The sequence below is a fragment of the Vigna unguiculata genome, chromosome 10 (genome assembly GCF_037176805.1).
Source record: "Vigna unguiculata cultivar grain cowpea cultivar isolate G323 ecotype 2 chromosome 10, ASM3717680v1, whole genome shotgun sequence".
Classification (NCBI taxonomy): Eukaryota; Viridiplantae; Streptophyta; class Magnoliopsida; order Fabales; family Fabaceae; genus Vigna; species Vigna unguiculata.
The window spans coordinates 19529117-19549276 of record NC_140801.1 but is presented as its reverse complement, the minus strand read 5'-3'; the positions used below and the strand labels follow the sequence as shown (position 1 = coordinate 19549276).

The 20160-nt window shown below is 35.3% G+C and overlaps 1 protein-coding gene across 1 annotated transcript; it reads right to left on the bottom strand.

Annotated features, from left to right (window-relative positions):
• Positions 1-11652: 11652 nt before the first annotated feature.
• Positions 11653-13817, bottom strand: LOC114167371 (endoglucanase 17-like). The gene is made up of 5 exons (XM_028052443.2): positions 13634-13817; positions 12716-12841; positions 12468-12629; positions 12076-12385; positions 11653-11893 (listed from the first exon to the last, which is right to left on the bottom strand). The coding sequence occupies exons 2-4, from the start codon at positions 12836-12838 to the stop codon at positions 12368-12370; spliced, it is 303 nt and encodes a 100-aa protein (XP_027908244.1). The 5' UTR covers positions 12839-12841; positions 13634-13817; the 3' UTR covers positions 11653-11893; positions 12076-12367.
• Positions 13818-20160: the final 6343 nt, after the last annotated feature.

Genomic DNA, 20160 nt, shown 5'->3' with positions numbered 1-20160 from the left:
CCAAAAGGTGTTACTATACAAATCCAAGCTTGGTCACATGAGTGGTAAGTTGCGTTCTACTTGGGAAGGACCATACATTGTTACAGAAGTCTTCCCTTATGGAGCAGTGGAGATCAAGGAAGAATCTTCAGCAAGAACTTTTAAAGTTAATGGGCATCGTCTTCGGATATTCAATGAAAATCAAGATATGCTGAATAAGACGATGGATGGGATGAACTTGACTTCTCCCTCATACCTTCCACCTTGAGGAGGTAAGTACACTTCATACTTTTTCTTTGCATTTTATACATATTGAATACATTGAGGACAATGCATGGATAAAATTAGCCAACCATAAGCCGCCACGTGTCATAATCCTCCACTCACCAAATTGACCACTCAGATCTTGCCACGTCATCATCTCCTCCATCTCACACATGAAACCCTAACCCTAATTTCCCTTCCACCCACCATGGCAGCCGCCGCCGCCATCTCCTCGCCGGCCACCTTCACGCACCATCGCAGCACCTCTTCCGGCCACCACGAACAGCAACAACCTCCGCGAAGCATCTCCACAGCGCGTCAGCCATGGCAGCTACCATCCGTCGCGATCACCTTCACGTCGCGCCGCGCAGACCTGCAACCACCGCGAGCACACCGCCAGCGCGACCTGCGCAGCTCCGTCAAGCATCCAACCTCCACCATCTCTGCACCTCGCGCACTCTATGGCAGCGCCACCATCGTTTTCTATCTTCACAGCAGATCCGCAAGACCACCACGCCTCCGCGAAGCTTGTTCCGCGCACCACCACGTCGGAATCAGCAACCACCGCGAGCTTTGTCGCAACCGCTGCAGCAGCGAACACCAGCATCGAACACCACCATCTTGCGTGCCATCACCACCGCAAAAACACCATTGCTGGAGACGCACAAGTCACGTCCGACCACCTCGCCGGAAAGCGGCAGCAGCCGCGTCGTCAGCCGTCATTGCCATCTCCATCTCCATTGCATCTGCAAAAACCCTAATTCTGGAGAGAGAATCTGCACTGCCACGTGTCAGCATCTGATAGGACAGTCAAACTGGTCAACTCTGGTCAACAGGTCAACTTTGGTCAACTGGTCAAAGTCAGCAGTCAATTCTGGTCAAAACTGCAAATATGGTTAAATGAGAGGGGCAGAATTGGAAATTGGACAGGAATTAAGTTGTTAATTAATTAAATAAAAATAAAAGATTTTAGCAACTGACAGATAAAGCCCAAAGTCCAGTGGAAGCCTATATAAAGAGACTTAAGGGAGCAGAAGGAAGAGAGGACTGACAATTTACAACTTACAGCTTAGACACTTAGAACTCTCTGGTTTTTGGCAGATACCGTCTCCACCACATCTCTCATTCTTTCTTTTATTTTCTTTCCTTCATATCATCATGTATTCCATCAAAGCCATGGAGGGCTAAGCTTTTAGGGTTGATTCCACTGTAATTTCTTAACTGGATTCTGAGGTTAGATGAATTTATATGTTTTGTTATTTTGATCATTGTTATGGTTTTTGTTTATCTATGTCCTTTGCTTCTTAATTGAATAGAAAATAATGATTTTAAATCTACATGCATGCTAATCATATGAGTTAAAAGGTTTTTAAATTAAATTGAGACTTTACTTTGATTTTGTTTAGAAACTTTCATTTGATTAAATAAGTTTTTGCCAATAATTGAGACTTTAATTTGATTAGAGGTAATTACTTTAACTAAAATTAGTCAAGACTTTACTTTGATTAATTAAGTTTTCTATTTGGTAAAGAAACAAAGGAATAGACATGATTAGGCATAGTAAAATTAATTGAGACTGTACTTTGATTAAATTTACTATGGACAATCTAACAATTCTCACTTTTAATTGAGACTGTACTTTGATTAAAAGTGAGGATGCCAACAAATGAATTGAGTCTTTACATTGATTTATTTGTAAATCAACAACAATAATTAATTTAACAATAATCTCTAGATAACCAATGAAGAATCTTATTTAGAAAAAGCAGTGGAATTGACCTATTTACTATTACTGTGTTTACAATCTTCCGTGTCATTTTCTTTGCATATCAAAACCCCCTATTTTTATAATTGGTAGTTTTAATTGCATTTTTAAGAATCAAATATTTGAGATCAATTCCGTATTCGTTGTGAGACGACTCAGGGTTATCTTAACCCTAACTATTTTGTTCACTACTAACTGGCAATACTGAAGTTGCTAAAGTAATGGTAATTTGATCGCCTAACGACAACGATATCACTACTGTACTACTTGTGCAATTTGGTACACTATATTAATTGTAGCCACATTTGTCCACAATTTCCGTTGATAAAACCACGACTATGACCACCACAAGTTAAAACACTACCAAGATACATAGTTGTGAGAAAAAAAACTGAAACGATTTACCTCTTTAAAAGTACACCTGTAAGAAAACGAATCTGGTAACCAGAATAAAATAAAATCAAATATGAATAAAACCCATCCAAGAAAACCCCAAAACATAAAACCCTATACCTATTATAAAACCCCAGATAAATCAGAGAAATACACATTGCATCCATTTCCTTAAACAATTAATTTTTTGCAAAGGGTTTATGCCTCCCCTAGATTTGGGTTTGCACATGTTGGTTTGGTTCATGGAGGAGTCTAGTTTGGTTTATGAAGGGGCTTGGTTCTGGTCGTGAAGTAGTTTGAAGCTCGTTCGTGAAGGTGTTGACTAAGTTGGTTTGTGAATGGGCCTAGTGTAACGTCCTAGCCGAAAATTACTTATTTAAAATAAAAAGAAAGAATTATAATAATAAACCGCATTTATTATTAAGTACTTTCCCAAAACGCGGGAAAACTTAAATATGTTTCAACGTGCCAAATTAAAAAAAATCCATTTACCGTTTTATTATCACAAATATAAATGGTTTATGGTATCTGTTACAAAATAATTCATAAAATCCATGAATAAAAGAATTATAAAACTCTCATGGTTGGCCCCACTCCAACTCTAAGCGTCCACCTGCTCACCTGCATCAACCTCTGCTCCCATGTAACAAATTACATGATCATCGCCACACACACAGATAGGGTGAGCTCAGATACAATAAAAATAATTACAACATGAAATAATAAAAAATTTCCTAACTATAACCCGTGTTAGTACCCCAAACCTAAATCCTCTACTTCCAAACCTTCTGTTGGACATCTCTCGATTCTACACCCTTTGATGAGTACACTAATCGATCATTTCTGCACGAGTGTATACTCGCCCCTCCGACTACAGGCCACCACCTAATAGTCCACGTGTAGTCCGTATTTGTCCCAAGACTACCAAACTCAATCAGTTTCGCTAAAGATGGAAATCTTTTGGAACCCCGCCGTACGAGCCACGATCTTGCACACTCCACTAGACTTCCAAAACCACCAGGCTATAACCTCGAGTGGCCACGTGTTACCCCAATACAAGTTACACTCGTAACTGGGCCCCTAGCAAAGCATCGCATCATGACCTCCATCCAAAGTTGTCTAGAAATCCTCCTCGCGATCCAACTCTGCACCCAAAATCGCTTGACGCACCTCTCGCGTCGCTAGGCGGAACTTGGTTCCAAACCCCTTGGCGGTCTCTTCGTGTCGCCAAGCGACACGCCTTTCTAGTATGTTTGTCAGTGAACTCCGCCTGGCAGATCTTACCCTACTGCCAAGCGCCACGCGAATCCAGTGGCTCCTACCACTGTTTTGGTTATCTATCACCCGACGCCCGTCTCGTGTCGCCAAGCGCCATACTAGTAGCGCAATGCTACTGGTTTTTGACAATTTGAGACTAGTTCCAATGAACCCATCATTGTACAATAAAACAATCATCTCCCAAAATGCTTATTCAATCCTAATATAGCGACTGATATACAGTCCGCACATTCACATGCATTATGAATTCATTACACCATTTATTTGTCCAAGAATATAATGATGTGAGCATTGCTAACACATACACAACTTGCACTTACATTCCATACTCACCCAAATCATGTTATTGTACCACTGTCAAAATAACCCCAAACCTTATTACCCTTTTTTATTCCACTTGACAAATATTTTACCAATTTTAGCCCAAATAGAACATATCATGTTTTACCTGAAACCAACATCACCATTTACATATCATAAGAATCAACAATATAGACCTCGGGCAACATCACAAGCACATCAACCCTCATTTCATACACATTTTATCCCCACTAGCATTTAATTATACCTATTAATAATTATCCCTCATTTCATACACATTTTATCCCCACTTCCATGCACATGTTTCATTTCCACACCCTATCTTACTTTAGCCACTGTTTCAAACAAAATATCCCAAACATCTCACTAAGATCACGCAACTCAAATTTAACACACAATGCTCACTGCTATGGTGAGTCGCCTGGCGGTAGTTCTTGTACCGCTAGGCGGTACATGCCAATTCTGAAATTTCCAGATTTGTTCTGCACCTACCCGAACGTTAATTCGCTCATATCAAATCAGTCATTTGTTTTATCATATTTTTGAGTGTTAAATCGCCTTTTTAAGTTCATGCGTGTTCAATTGGAGATCAATTTCATAAGATTATAATATTAAGAATAAGAAAATTGTGCTTGTTCATCTCCAAAACCCATAGTGAACCCTAACCCTTAAATTATATCAAGATTCATTCATTCAACATAACAATATTACATGCAGTTAATTATACCCATCAAAATTCACACTCACACATAAAGAACATCATTGCAACATCACGAATACCACAAAAATCAAAGGCAACTAAGTACTGGGCACCCCCGTTCGCGTCCCCAAGCGGATCATCTTCCGCTGGCAGGCGGTTCATGAAGAAGACCTAGAAAACTAGGTCTAGAGCTTGTGTCGCCTAGCGAGAAACGCATGACCGCCAGGCGATTTCTGGAAAATTCCAGAAACCCGAACGAAACTCGAATGAAATGGTAAATGCATTTCCAAATCCTTAGGCACATCACGAGTACATACAATTAAAATTAAAACATCAAATAGGAACTCCCCTAACCTGGTATTCGTGCTCCAATTGCCAAAACTTTAGCTAGCTTTTTGATCCACAAGGTCTTCTCTTGATCACACAAAATTTTGCTCTTTTCGCTCTCTCTCACACATCAATGGATGCTTCAAATACTCCTCCCCTAGGGCACACGAAATTCAGCAGTGTTTCACTCTCCTAATTACTCTCTTCCCTAACTTACTAACCCAATTTAATCACTTTTAATTAAAAAACGAAAATCTAATTAAAAATGTCTTCATGGATCTTCAATTTCCATTACTAAGTGGTTCTCTAGCCTCTCCATTTGCTTCTCAAGGCGACTAGGGTTGCTAACCTTTCTCATCCATGCCAAAAATAATTTTAGTAAAAAAAAAAATAGTTATTTTGCATAGATCAAGGTTCGAACTCACTCACTATCAAGCAATTATTAAGCCAATACACAACCAATTCATGTTTCATGTTAATCTTTATAAATCTAGATATTTAAAATCTCTTTTCATGCTAAAACATATCATAAAAATAATAAAATCAAAACAATAACACAATTATCACACCTAAGGCTCGAACTCAAGTCCTCTCAACACACTTAAGTACTTTCAACCACTTGAGCTAGTACTTTTCCACATCATGAAAGTTAGAATTTAATGCTATAAAGGCTCCCTTTATTACCTTTATTAAATAATTATTTATTTAATTATTTAAATTCCTCAAGTCTTACACCTAGTTCTAGTTCGTGAAAGAGCCTAATCCGGTTTGTGAAATGGCCTAATGCTCGGTGGTCTATGGTAAATCTAGTGGTTGAGCAAGGGACAAGGCAAGTATAATGATTTGTGAATGGTGAGTCTGTGTCGAGTACTGTGTGTTAATGTTTTTTGTAAATATTTGGAGCATGGAGAGGGAGTTTCATGAATATTTGGGAGGGAAATATGTCAACAAATTTTGGGAGGGTAACATTTCTTAACTTAAAAAAAAATTAATAACATAAAATACAAATAAATGTCACCGAATTCGCGAATGTTATTTTATGACCAAAAAACTAATGAATGGAAGATGATTGCAGGGTGTGTGTAAGACTCCAGAAATTTTAATAAATAATAAATATTTAATTAGCAATAATTGTGGATTGGAAGTGCCTATTAGAATTAATTGTCAAGTCATAACAAAGGTTCAATGGTAGCTTAAGTGCTTGAGCGTGTTGGGTGGTGTGGAGAGGTCTTTGGTTCGAATCTTGTGTATGCCATTTGTGTGATATTTTAATTATTTGTTTTCTTTTGCATGTATACATAGGCGTGAGATGAGATCTTATAATATGCTTGATAATCAGAGGGATATGATAATCTAAGGATGGGATAAAAAATTCAGGTAAGGGGAGTTAACTTTTTATGTAAATTCTTTCTTGTTTGGAGATATTTTGGGTAAAACTTATGTTTTGATCGATGGTGATTTTATTTTATGTGCGAGTTCAAGTGAGACAAAGCTAAAAATATTTTACCAAATGTGGGTTGATGTTTCTTTGATTGCGTCTCTATTTCCTTGTTATCGATATATAATATATATACATGGGTATGTTGTTGTGAAATTATTTTGAGTGGTTCTCGTGTTTGTTGAGTTTAACTAATAATATGAAGTTGTATAATTTTGTGTTGTATTTGGTAAGGTAGAAGTTGGTTTTTAGCATGGTGCCTTGGTATTTTTTTTAGCAGAAGATATTGGTGGGGTTGGGGTTTCATTACATTTTCTTATGAAAGGAAATTGTTTGGTTGTGTTGTCAATGGCAAAGTTAGATTGAGGTGACACATTTGTGTATTGGTGTTACACATGTACATATTTTTTTTATTTGCTTATAGGAGTTATTTATCTTATAAAGGTAGTGGAAGGTTTGAAGGGGTTGAAAGATTTCAACATGATATTTTGTTTTATCAGCACAAGTAATCGACGGTGTAAGACTTTTAGTCTAACTAATTTGGCATTTGTGGATGTGTTTTCATAATCGTGAATTAAAGGTGGCATTAGGTTATTTTGGTTTTGTTGTGATTATATGAAATGGTAGTTCAAGATTTTGTTAGAATTGATGGGTATGTTGTTGGCTTTATAATAGTATTATAATATTATATAGCTTATAGTTGATGATGATTTATATAATATTTAATTAAAATGTTGGTACGAGTTAGTGTAAAAAATGGTTTAATTATGTCTTGGTCCCATTTTCGTAGCAAAATATTGATTTGGTCCCTCTATTTTTTTCTTATCTCAATTTGGTTCCTGTTTTGGGAAACTTGATGCAATCAAGTCTTTTCCATTAGTAATACAGTAACAATGTTAAAGGGGTGCCACGTGTTAGTTCCTGAATTTTTTGAAAATCTTCTTTTTTTTAAATACAAATTTGTGACGTGTCAAGCTGACATCGTACTACGTGGCAGTGATAGAGTGATATGGCAGGACAATGCCACATGTTAGTATTATACCAGGTGTCATTTCTTCATTCTCAATTTGGTTCCTGTATTTTAATTTTTGTCTCAATTTTTGTAAAAATTGTCCAATTTTGTCCTTCTCCAAATTGAAACAAAATTTAATTTTTATATAAATGTTATACAAATATTTTTATTAAATTTGATATTTTTATTCAAATTGATATTTTTATTATATATTTTTAACATAACTAAGTTTATTTAAATTTGTGTTTCATATTCAACTTTACTTAAAATTGTTATCAAATTTTAAATTTATTTGTTTTCGATTGTTACATGAACTAGTTAAAATTATTTTTAAAATTGTTATAATCGTTATTTTTACACCAACTCAAACATTTATATAGAAATTACTGAATTTTACATGTTTTAAAAATATACAATTATTTCAAATATAAATTCAAATAAAAAAATAATATTAAAGTATAATGTAATAAAATATCAATACAATTTATGAATTTTTTTTCTATTAGCATTATTTTCTATTACCAAGTTTAAAACAATTTTAAATAAATTTTAATGTAAAATATAAATTTAAATAAACTTAATTTTGTTAAAAATATTTACTTGAAATATCAATTTTGACAGAAATATTTGTGTACATTTATATAGAAACTAAATTTGGTTTCAATTTGGAGAGGGACAAAATATCTTCATTTTTATAAAATTTGAGACTAAATTGAGACAAAAAATAAAATACAGGGAGCAAATTGAGAATGCGGAAATGACACCTAGCATAATAGTGACATGTGGCACTATCACTACCACATCACATTATCTTTGCCTCGTGGCATGAAGTCAGCATGACACGTGGCACATTTTTTAATTTTTTTTAAAAAAAATAAGAAATAAAAAATTAAAAAAAAATCAAAAAATTCAGGAACTGACGCGTGGTACACCCGTTAACGTTGTTATTGCACCACTAATGGAAATGACTTGATTGCATCGAATTTTCCAAAATAGGGACCAAATTGAGATAAAAACAAATAGAGGGACCAAATCGATATTTTGTTACGAAAATGGGGACCAAAGATATAATTAAAAAAAGTTATAATATGTGGGTTACATATTAAATATGATAAATGATTTTTTTACATAGTATGAAATATAAGAGTTACATTGGTGACAATTTGTTTTTATCTTATAAGCAACACGATGGGAATAATCAAAAGTATATGATGGTCATGGGTTGGACTATTTTATATATGGATTATGATTCTAGTCTTATTATAGTGGTAATGTTATTTAACCTAAATGAATGGTTGAAATTATTATTTAGGATTAATTTTTTTTTAATGGCAGTAACTCTAATTGGTGATGTTAAAATGATGTTTTCATGCGTTCCAGTCATAAGGAATGATTTCGTGTATATATATAAATAGTCGTTTTCTTTTATTAGATGAAATAATAGCATTCAATTTTTTTTAATAGTGGGAACATTTTATTATCATGGGTTACAGTAACAGCAAAAAGAAATTGTGAGGAGCATTGGTAGAGTGGTTTTTTTAGGACAACGACAAAATAATTTGACATATATATATATATATATATATATATATATATATATATATATATATATATATATATATATATATATATATATATATATATTATGGATTCTAGAACTGTGTGTCTCTAGTGTTAGGATCATTAGAACCTGTTTTGGGGGTGCAAAAACATTTAATTTCTTTTTACTAGTATAGCGCTTGGCAACAGAAGGGAAACCGCCAGGCGATAAGGAGGACCAGGGAGGCCCTAGGGCATATGGTGTCTGCCGGAGTATTGGGATTGCCAAGCGATCTGCATTGTAACTTTGTCTGGCGGCGCTTAGGCTGCGCCAGTGCGTGTTTGTGTTGAGTTTTGCATGCTTCATGGTGATGACTCTTGGTCTAGGATATGCTTGCATAGATTATGAGCAAGGAGGTTCGTAATGGAGTTGGAAACATGTGATACAGATAGAGAGGTTCGTATTGGATGTACTCTTGTGTGAGGATACGAGTAAGGAGGTTCGTATGTTCTGTGCTCACACATAAGGCTATTATGAGCGAGGAGGTTCATAACAGGTGGTTTTCACACGTGTTGGACTACGAGCAGGGAGGTTCATAGAGTTGGACCACGAGCGGGCATGTTTGTGGAAGCATATGATATCCTTAAGGTCATGGTCGACTATGTATACTATGTGATTAATGTGTTGGTCTCATATAGGTTATGAGATTATGGAAGCATAATTACCTTGTGTTATAAGGTCCTTAAGTATGTGAGTCTTGTCTAGTGAAGTTATTTCTTTTAAGTGAGATTTTGTGCCTATTTTATTATGTTTTGAGATCACCCTTGATGTTTTTGTTTGGATATTATCGTTTTAAAGAAAGAATAATTAGTAGAATATGTCCTTTTTGTAATGTTGACAGGGCTTTTTTGTACTAATTGCAATCAACCTTAATTATATTTCTGCAGGAAAAAATTTAGAGCAATGAGAAAAAGCTACAATGTCATGCCTTAGAAGTCTTATCAGCAATATCAACAAAGGGGTTCTTCACATACGAGAAATTTTTTGTACTTTTGAATCTATATGTTCTATTGTTTGATCACCTCACAGATGACATCAAGTTTTTCTTTCAAACTTACGTAGTATGTAATGTCGCCATGTTCTGCAAAACATGGTAGTTTGCCATAAATGATTTCAAGCAACAACACTCAAAGTTATAGAAATCGATTCCAGGATCAGCATGGGGTGGCAAGTCAAATTTTTGTGACGAAGGAATAGAAATGTGCATACCTTAGCAACAAAGTCAATCTGTTAATATAGCAACTAGATTGGGATTGAAATGAGCTATTTGGTATGATCCTATCCAGAAAAGAGTATAATTGTTTTTTGAATTTGAATCCTTAAGAGGCACGACACGAATAAATCAGAGAAGAACACATAATAAGACAGAGATGGAGGACGCTACAATCTAGCAGATTGATAAGTCAAGTGAAGATTCGCCACAAAGATGTTAATCTTTTATAAGAACTGGAGGCCTAAGGCAAGAACAAGATAATCCTCTCTATATATAGGCACATGAGTTTAAAAAAACCTAATAACCCTACAAGAAGGCCCAAGCCAAAACATAAACTAATTTATAAAAGAAAGCTCAAAGCCCAAAAACATAGAACATAACTAATTTCTAAAATAAAACCCAAAGTCCAAAAACATAAACCACTACAACAAATTTCTAGATTTGCGAGGGAACAATCCCTAGCTAATCCCTCGTAGATCCCTCGCAAAACGATTTAGCGAAGGATTAGCGAGGAAACAGTGAGGACACTAAACCTTAGCTAAATTATAGGTAGCTAATTAGCGACGAAACTACTCCCTAGCTAATCCCTAGCTAATCCTTAGTTAATCCCTAGCAAACTACTTGAAGCAAATCTCTAGCTAATCCCTAGCAAACGGTTTGTAGCAAATCCCTAGCTAATCCTTAACAAACGGTTTGTAGCAAATCCCTAGCTAATCCGTAGCAAACTATTTGTAGCAAATCCCTAACTAATCCGTAGCAAACTATTTGTAGCAAATCTCTAGCTAATCCCTAGCAAACTATTTGTAGCAAATCTCTAGCTAATCCCTAGCAAAACGGTTGTAGCAAATCCCTCATTAATCCCTAGCAAAATGTTTGTAACAAATCCCTAGCCAATCCTTAGCAAACTAATTGTAGCTAATCCCTAGCTAATTTCTAGCAAAATGTTTGTAACAAATCTCTAACCAATCTCTAGCAAATTAATTGTAGCAAATCTCTAGTTAATCCTTAGCAAATTATTTGTAGCAAATCCCTAACTAATCCCTAACAAAGTGGTTGTAGCAAATCCCTCGCTAATCCCTAGCAAAATATTTGTAGCAAATTTCTAGCTAATCCCTAAAGAAGTGGTTGTAACAAATCTTTGGTTCATCCCTAGCAAGTGGTTGTAGCTAAAAAGTTCTTTTAAACTTGTTTATAACAATTTATGAAGGCTTAATCCTTCCAATGAACTATTTACCGTATGCATTAATTTATTTCTCTTCTCTATCAAAATATATGTTCGCTCAATAAAGCCAAAGTTGGGGATGTCGATGGTTTTGTGCAAAATGGTGATTGAGTAATAGGAAGAAGAAATATAAGAAATAATGACGTTATAAATACACTTATATTAAATAAACAATTGTAAACAACTCACACTGAGTATTGAATTCTGATTCCATGAAGAAGAAATAATTAACTTTTCTTGCCAGTTTTCAGTATAAATACATTATACTAATATTAATATGAAATAACTAATATTTATCACTTGTGCTTGGGTAATGATGAACTGAAAAAAGTGAAGAGTCTTCAACCCGTGCATTCCATAGATTTTGTCAAAGAAAAAATCCTACACAAACAAATCAATAGAATTCAGATTGCATATATACAAATTAAAAACAAGCCTATGAAAAATCACATTCAACTTTCAACTAAGTCTGCTAAAAAAACCTAATTGATCATGTTCTTAAATTTTGTATGAATGTTTATTGAGAAATTCATCCTAAAAATTGAAAGATTAAATAATAATACCTAAGTTAGGACTGTGGATGTACATGTCCTTGATCCTATAAGGAAGGGTTTTGAGCAACTTGAACGCTCTCGACGCGTATCTTTTTCTCTTCAGAAGTTGGTTTCAAATTCTTCAGAAGTTGAACACACTATCACTGGACATAACATACATACACGTACATAAGTGTGGTAGTAATAAGGTTTCTAAGGCTTAATGGTACTCAAATGAACTTCACCTGGGGTATACTGGGTGGAAGAGAAAGAGGTCCCAGGAATTAGGGAACAAACGAAATTGTCCGCATGGCCCTTGTAGTCATGGAGGGACTGTACCCTTTGAACCAGGAAAACAAAAACTGTAAATTAGAAAACATTATGTTTATAGTTTTGTTTGCAGTACAGTGAAGGATAGAAACCTTGGAAACAAGTATTCTTGCTCCAGCATGCTTGTTATCCCACCCAAAGGTGTTGTCAAACTCTGCAGCTCCAAGGATTTGGCCATTAACTTTAATGTAGTTTAGGTACATTGGATTCTTGGTAGCCTTGTGCAGCCAGGCAGCACCCCACAACAGCTCATCCTATCATATTATTAACCAACAAATTTTGAGTAATAAGTATGTCTCCTCTTGCTAAACTGAATATCCCTTAAAAGTTGAAAGCTTACCTTATAACCAGAGTAAGAGTAGTAAAAGGGGAACACAAAGGGTTTCAAGGCATTGTTGTAGGACCCCTTGTACTTATCAGCAAACTGGAATAACTGTGTTGTTCGCTCTAATTTTTCTATCATTATCTGAGGAGGGTGAAGCGAAATCTTGGTTACATTTAGAAAAGAAGCAACGAAAAAAAGCTAAATACTCTCCCTTATCCAACAACGATAGCAAAACTAGTTGGAAGTCATTTTCATTCACTTTTACTTTATAAATAAACGAATATTCAAAACAAAATAAAAAATGCCTATTAGAAAAACAAATTAAAACCTTCTAACATCCTTTATACAACACGGGACAGAGAAATAATTAAAACACATTCACAAGATAACACTAAGCAATGAAAAAAAAACACTCACAGTTGAGCAGGATGTATATCCTCTTTTGCCCTTACAGCTACTAATAGCAACAATACAATCGTAAGGAGCAAAATCTTCTATGGATTGAGCGATATGTATAAGAATTCAGGTATTCATTAAGTTAAAATGCACTTGGAAGAAAAACCGACAAAAACACACACACTAAATCTTAAATACATCTTTAAAACAACACGTAAATGCATATAAATACCATAAAAGGTACATTGCATTTCATAACCGAAAAAATAATCAACAATCACAGCTAAAAACAAGTCAACCGTTAAAAAAATCAATAAAAGTCAAAAAATCAAGCAAACATCATCACGCACAAGCAACTAAACGCCCGAAATCGTTCAAATTAAGCAAAGGATAAAACTCCTAAAACAGAGAGAATGTGTTTGTGCGTGTAAGGAATAAGTATGTGTGTGTGTGTGTTTGAGTGAGAGAGAAAGAGAAAGAGAAAAAAGCAAAGGAAGGAGAAAGTTGAAAGTAAGAAGAGGATAAAAATGCAAGAACCTCGGCGACAGTAACGAAAGGATGACGAATTTTGAGGAGGCAGTTATTGCGGAGCTCCCATGGCTGCGAAACCCTAGAAGGAGAAGCGACGCGGTTGTGGTTGAGAGAAAAAGAAATCAAAAAGCTAAGGAACGAAGGAAGTGTACAGTGCTGCTTGCGAACGAAGGAACGAACGGAACTCCCATCAGCATTTTTTTTATTTCATTTTAAACTATGTTATTAATTACTATTATTCAGTGCTGCTTGCGAAAGTGCAAGGAAACTAAACAAAATAACAGTGTTTTTATTAATTCTTCAAATATAAATATTTAAATTTTAAATGAATTTTTAAGTGTATAATTAAATTAAGTTAAATATTCGTATTTTATAAATAAAATACATACATACGATTTGTTTTTATTTATAATATATCATAAATAATTTATTTCATATTTAAAATATTTAAAAAACTAAATAATATAAAACAAATTAGACCATAAATATAATAATATATATAATAATATGTAACAATATAAATTAATTAATAATCTTTTTATTTGAATAAATTAATATATAAAATATAAAAAAGCAGCGTAAAGATAATAAATAATTATCAAAATAATAATTAATCATTTGATTTTAAATATAATTAATAAGAATTTTTTTAATACCTTTTATAATAATATTTAAACGGAAAGAAATATATTGTATTAGTTAAATTATAGTTATTATTTTAATATATATATATATATATATATATATATAATAAATATAATTAACAAATAAAAGATTAATTTATATAAAAATAAAATGTATTTTGATAATTTGTTAATATATTGATAGTTTTTATAAATTTATTTAATAAATTCATATTTTATAGAATAGTTTGTATATTATTATTTTTAATTACAAATTGTATTTATTAGCTTTGGATTTGCAACAAAATCATTAATCATAATTACTTAGCTACCATACTATGTTGTATATAATCTCTAATTAATTAGCTACAATTTAGCTACCATATTATGTTGTGTTTAATCCCTAACTAATTAGTTACAACTTAACTACTATATTATGTTGTGTATAATTCCTAACTAATTAGCTATAACTTAGCTACAATATTTATGTTGTGTTTAATCCCTAACTAATTAGCTACAACTTAGCTACCATATCATGTTGTGTATAATCCTTAACTAATTAGCTATAACTTAGCTACCATATTTGTGTTGTGTTTAATCCCTAACTAATTAGCTACAACTTAGTTACCATATTATGTTGTGTCTAGTCCTTCGCTAATTAGCTGCAACTTAGCCACCATATTTATGTTGTATTTAATCTCTAACTAATTAGCTACAACTTAGCTACAATTTTAGTTTGTCGTTAATCCTTCGCTAATTAGCAACAAATTAGCGAGCAAAATTTTCCCTCGCTAATTTCCCTCGCAAATTAACAAATTTTTTGTAGTGAACTAATTTCCTAATAACTATCCTTCAAAAGTGCTCGAAGTCATGATCTTCATATCCTTTGAATTTCCACTTGCAGTTGCTTGTAGTATCAAGAGCCTTGAATAGATTTGATTTTTCAATCTCTTGCTCCTTGTCCTTGTCATAGATCCTTTGAATTGTAAAGGTTCATCTTCAAGCTCTTCTTGTATGGAATCTAGGGATAATCCTCTATTATTGGTGGATTCATTTAACAAAAATGGTTATGGACATGTTATAACTTCAATAAAGAAAGGAATATAATCAATCACATTAACGCATACTAAGGCACATATACGAGGGAAGCATGAGGCATTTAAAAATTGCAAGCAGACATTAGCCAAGTTTAAAACTTCATTTTCAAATCAATAATTTTTTACTGTCAGCTTCTTTAAGGAATCTCAAATTCTTTGGTGAACACAAATAACATTTTTCTAAGTAGTGTTTAAAAAAATTAAACATGCCTTAGCTTCCATTTAACAGGTTTAAAGAATGAAGTAAAATCAAGATAAATTGAGCTTACAAACACAACCTCATTCATAAGTTTTAATAAAAACCCTCTGCAGGTTCAAGAAACAGGAGATAACTACTCTTTATTAAATATAACTAACAGTTCAATCACGTAGCCAAAAGTTATATTATGTTATATATACTTTCTGCATATGTCCATTGATACAACAAATTTCTATAAAAGTACAACACCTAAGATTCAAAAGAAGACTGTCATCCATCAATTTAAACTTTATTTCAGAAAATATGAATTAAAAGTACAACAACACAATCCAATTATTTATATCTATAATTATAATATTCAAATTAGTTTCATTTAGGATTTTTATTTATTTTGAAATTATTTTTTTGGATTTAGACCGAGTTTGAATTAAATTCAATTCAAATTATTTAGACTTTAGATACAAATTTTCAAAATCAAACTCATGCATATCTTAATTAAATATTATATAATAAAACTATAAAAGATATTGTTAATCTATATATTAAGAGGAATTGATAATTTATTTATATAAAAAATGACTCAATATTTAATATCTTTATGATTCAAACTATAACGTCCCATTTAATCAATAATCATAATTAAAGGAAATGTCACACAGGATAACGTAGTAGCGCAGTCCGGAAGCATAAACACTACTCCTTACAATTAACCAACGAAAACATAATTGAACTAGGGCACACCACGATGCCAATAGACAGGTAAAGAAAAGAGTCAATAGTAATTCAAAATATAACCCAAAAGTAAGACACTACATGGGTGATAGCCCTAGAGAAAAGCCCAAATAAACGGAAATTCAGTCCAAGCAGACTATGCAACAGAACCTCCATCACCCTGATGATCACGGGGAGTTCTCACATCTGCTCACATCAACAAGTTGATGATCATCGCAAAAAGAGAAAACCACGCCATAGAACATACAACAGACAAAAGGGTAAGCTATAGCGAAAAAGGATTTATCATACAATCATATACACTTTCACAGTCAAATATACATGCATCATCCAATCATGTTATGACTTGCACACAAAACACTAGGACTTAGACACGACTCATCCGGATACATATAATTTAGTCGGATTCAACGGATACTTGCACTTGTGGTGGATTTCTCTGCTCTACCGAGCTGCTCACCCCCGAGCTAAGTGTTACAATGTCTCAACCCCCACACACAAGGTTAGTCCTTAGTGAGCTTCAAGCCTCCTGCTACTCTCACCACAAGAGTCAGTCCGCTCTATGTGAGACTAACTGACTCTTTAGAGTGTCAGGATGCAACCTTACCTTGAATCCTTACCAAATTATATAGACGGGGCACCACCATGAACTCCCACTAACAGAGGTCATGAAATTACGTCCCGACCAACTGAGGCACCACCCAAAAATCTCACCTAGAGATTCAAGGAATTACGTCCTAACCACATACAAATCATGTTTCACCGACCAAGTAGGTATTCATCATGCATCCCAATTTCATGCCATACTTTATAACCAACCTTCGTTCATATCCCATGTCAAATCCCATGTCACTTTTTCGCAAACCATGCCATACTCAGTTCATGCCAAACTCATGTTACTCAACATTTCAGTCCATACAATCATGTCTCATATGCATATTCATACATCTCACAGTTAAGATAGAGTATTCCAAGTCAAGCATACAATTAACAACTCAAAAGCATGAAAGGAACAATCATGGAGTGAAATCTCGTGTCAGTCTCGCTCAAGCTGAGGACCCTCGCTCAGGCGAAAGTGATCTTTTGCTCAAGCTACAGGTTCTCGCTTAGGCAAAACTGCCAACAAAGAACCTTGTGAGACTCACGAGTTCTCGCTTAAGCGAGCCACTCCTCGCTTAAGCGAAGCCACCCCTCGCCCAAAGGTGAGGTTCCTCACCTGGGCTACAACTGCAGCAACGTGCCTCCAGCTCCCACGTGTCCTCGCTTAGGCGAGCCTCTCTTGCCTGAGCGAGATGATACCTCGCTCAAAACAAGAGCTATCCGCCTGAGCAAGAGCTCGAGTGCGAGCTTGGACCTGTTTCTACAAGTCTTGCCTAGGCGAGACTGGGTCACTTGGGCGAGAACGTCAGGTCTCGCCACTGTTCTTCCTACAACAACCATACAATTATACCTAAACAACAATACACATCCATTCAACCTTTACAGTAGCACAACAACCATACAATCATGAAAACAGTGACAAATAAGCAAGAATCGAATTTAAACTAGAAATCCCTAGCTTCCCTTACCTGGAATGAGCTAGTACAGAACCTCGACACCAACCACGGAGCATAACAGCTCTAGGAATAGGCTTAGAAGATGGAGCAGAAAAACGAAACTGGACTCGAGTAACCTTGACCACGATCGGAGTTAAATCCTAGTAGAGAGTTTGTGGCCGCTCTAGAAAGGATTAAGAGAACTACTTTTCTGAAAGTGAAAGCAAAAGAGGGTCGGTTAGCTGGTTTAGGGTCCTTGTTCCTATATGGGCCAGCCCTAAGCCCAACTGATTTGGGGCAGCCCCTTTTAAATTAGGACAGAAAAGAATAATGGGCCTTACATTCTCCCTAACAACAAAATTTTCGACCTCAAAAATGAAAACTTACTAGGTAAAAAGATGCGGGTGTGATTTTCTCATATCCTCCTCTAACTCTCAAGTAGAGTCACTTGTCCTCCGATTGACTGGTTTTCCTCGGCATTCCTATACTTTGCTATCCTCTAAAGCAACTGGCGGTACCTCCATAGTTAGATCTTCCCTAATCTGAACATCCTTGGCTTCCAACACATAAGATGGGTCAAAGACGTACTTCCTCAGCTACGATACGTGGAACACCGGATGAAGATTTGCCAATTGAGGACGCAAAGCTATCTCGTAAGCCACCGGCCCAATCCTCCTCGAGATATGGTAAGGGCCAAGGAACTTAGGAGAGAGCTTCCTTGAGCGGAGAGCCCTTCCCACACCAATGGTTCAGGTCACCCTCAAGAACACGTGATCTCCAACCGTGAACTCCAATGGGGTCCTCCTTCATCTCATCTGACCCAAGTTGTTCTATCACTCGGTTCAAGCTGACATCTAATAACTACCTCTCCCTGACTGAGTCCAAGAAATCACTAGATATAGTTAGAGTACTACACCTAATGAACTCGGATCCTAACTCCACCTACAGCTTCATATCCCTGAATTTCTCTAGCAGTTCCACCTCCTTAATCATGAGGTGTGCAATATGTACAGTCTTCCTACTCAAAGCATATTCTACCACGTTTGCCTTCGCCGGATGATATAGTAGTTCAAAGTCATAATCCTTTAAGAACTTCATCCACCTTCTTTGCCTCATGTCAGCTCCTTCTGATCAAACAAGTACTTGAGGCTTTTGTGATCGTTGAACACACGAAACTGGGCACCATAAAGATAATGTCTCCAAATCTTCAAGGCGAACACAATGGCCGATAACTCTAGGTCATGAGTGGGCTAGTTTCTCTCATGCACCTTGAGTTGCCTCGAAGCATACATCATTGCATTCTTCTCCTGCATCAACATACAGCCCAACCTTAGATGACAGGCATCACAATAAACCTCAAAAGGTTTACCCACATCAGGGATCACCAATATGGGAGCACTCGTCAATCGTCATTTCAGATCTTGGAAACTTTCCTCACATTTATCCATCCAAGTGAAGGGTTGGTCCTTTCGGGTAAGTTGTGTCAAAGGCGCCACTATCTTGGAGAATCCTTCTATGAATCTCCTGTAATAGCCAGCTAAACCCATGAAGCTTTTGATCTCTGTTGTTGACATGGGATTCTCCCACTTAACCATTGCCTCGACCTTTGCCGGATCCACTACCATGCCCTGTGCAGATATCACATGGTCCAAGAACTGCATTTCATCCATCCAGAATTCACACTTGGATAACTTGGCATATAGTTGCTTCTCCCTTAGAATACCAAGCACCAACCTCAGGTGTTCTGCATGTTCCTCCTGAGTTTTGGAATAGATAAGGATGTCGTATATGAAGACTACGACGAATTTATCCAAGAATGGCCGGAAAATCCTGTTCATGAAGTCCATAAACACCGCCGGAGCATTGGTCACCCCAAAAGGCATAACCACATACTCATAGTGGCCATATTGGGACCTGAAGGCCGTCTTCTGCACATCATCTGCCTTCACTAGAATCTGATGGTATCCCGACCGTAAATCAATCTTCGAGAACACCAACGATCCATGCAACTGATCCTAGTAGAGAGTTTGTGGCCGCTCTAGAAAGGATTGAGAGGACTGCTTTTCTGAAAGCAAAAGCAAAAGAGGGTAAGTTAGCTGGTTTAGGGTCCTTGTTCTCTTATGGGCCAGCCCTAGGCCCAAGTGATTTGGGACAACCCTTTTAAATTAGGGCATAAAAGAATAGTGGGCTTACACAAACAAGTATTAAATTTATCAATTTGAAACAAAGATGTAAAATATGAAAAATTGTAACTTAATCAATTAATTATTTTTCATGACTAACTTAATCCTTTTAAATATTTAGATTTATTTATTTAAAATAACACTAAAATCAAATTTGTAAACTA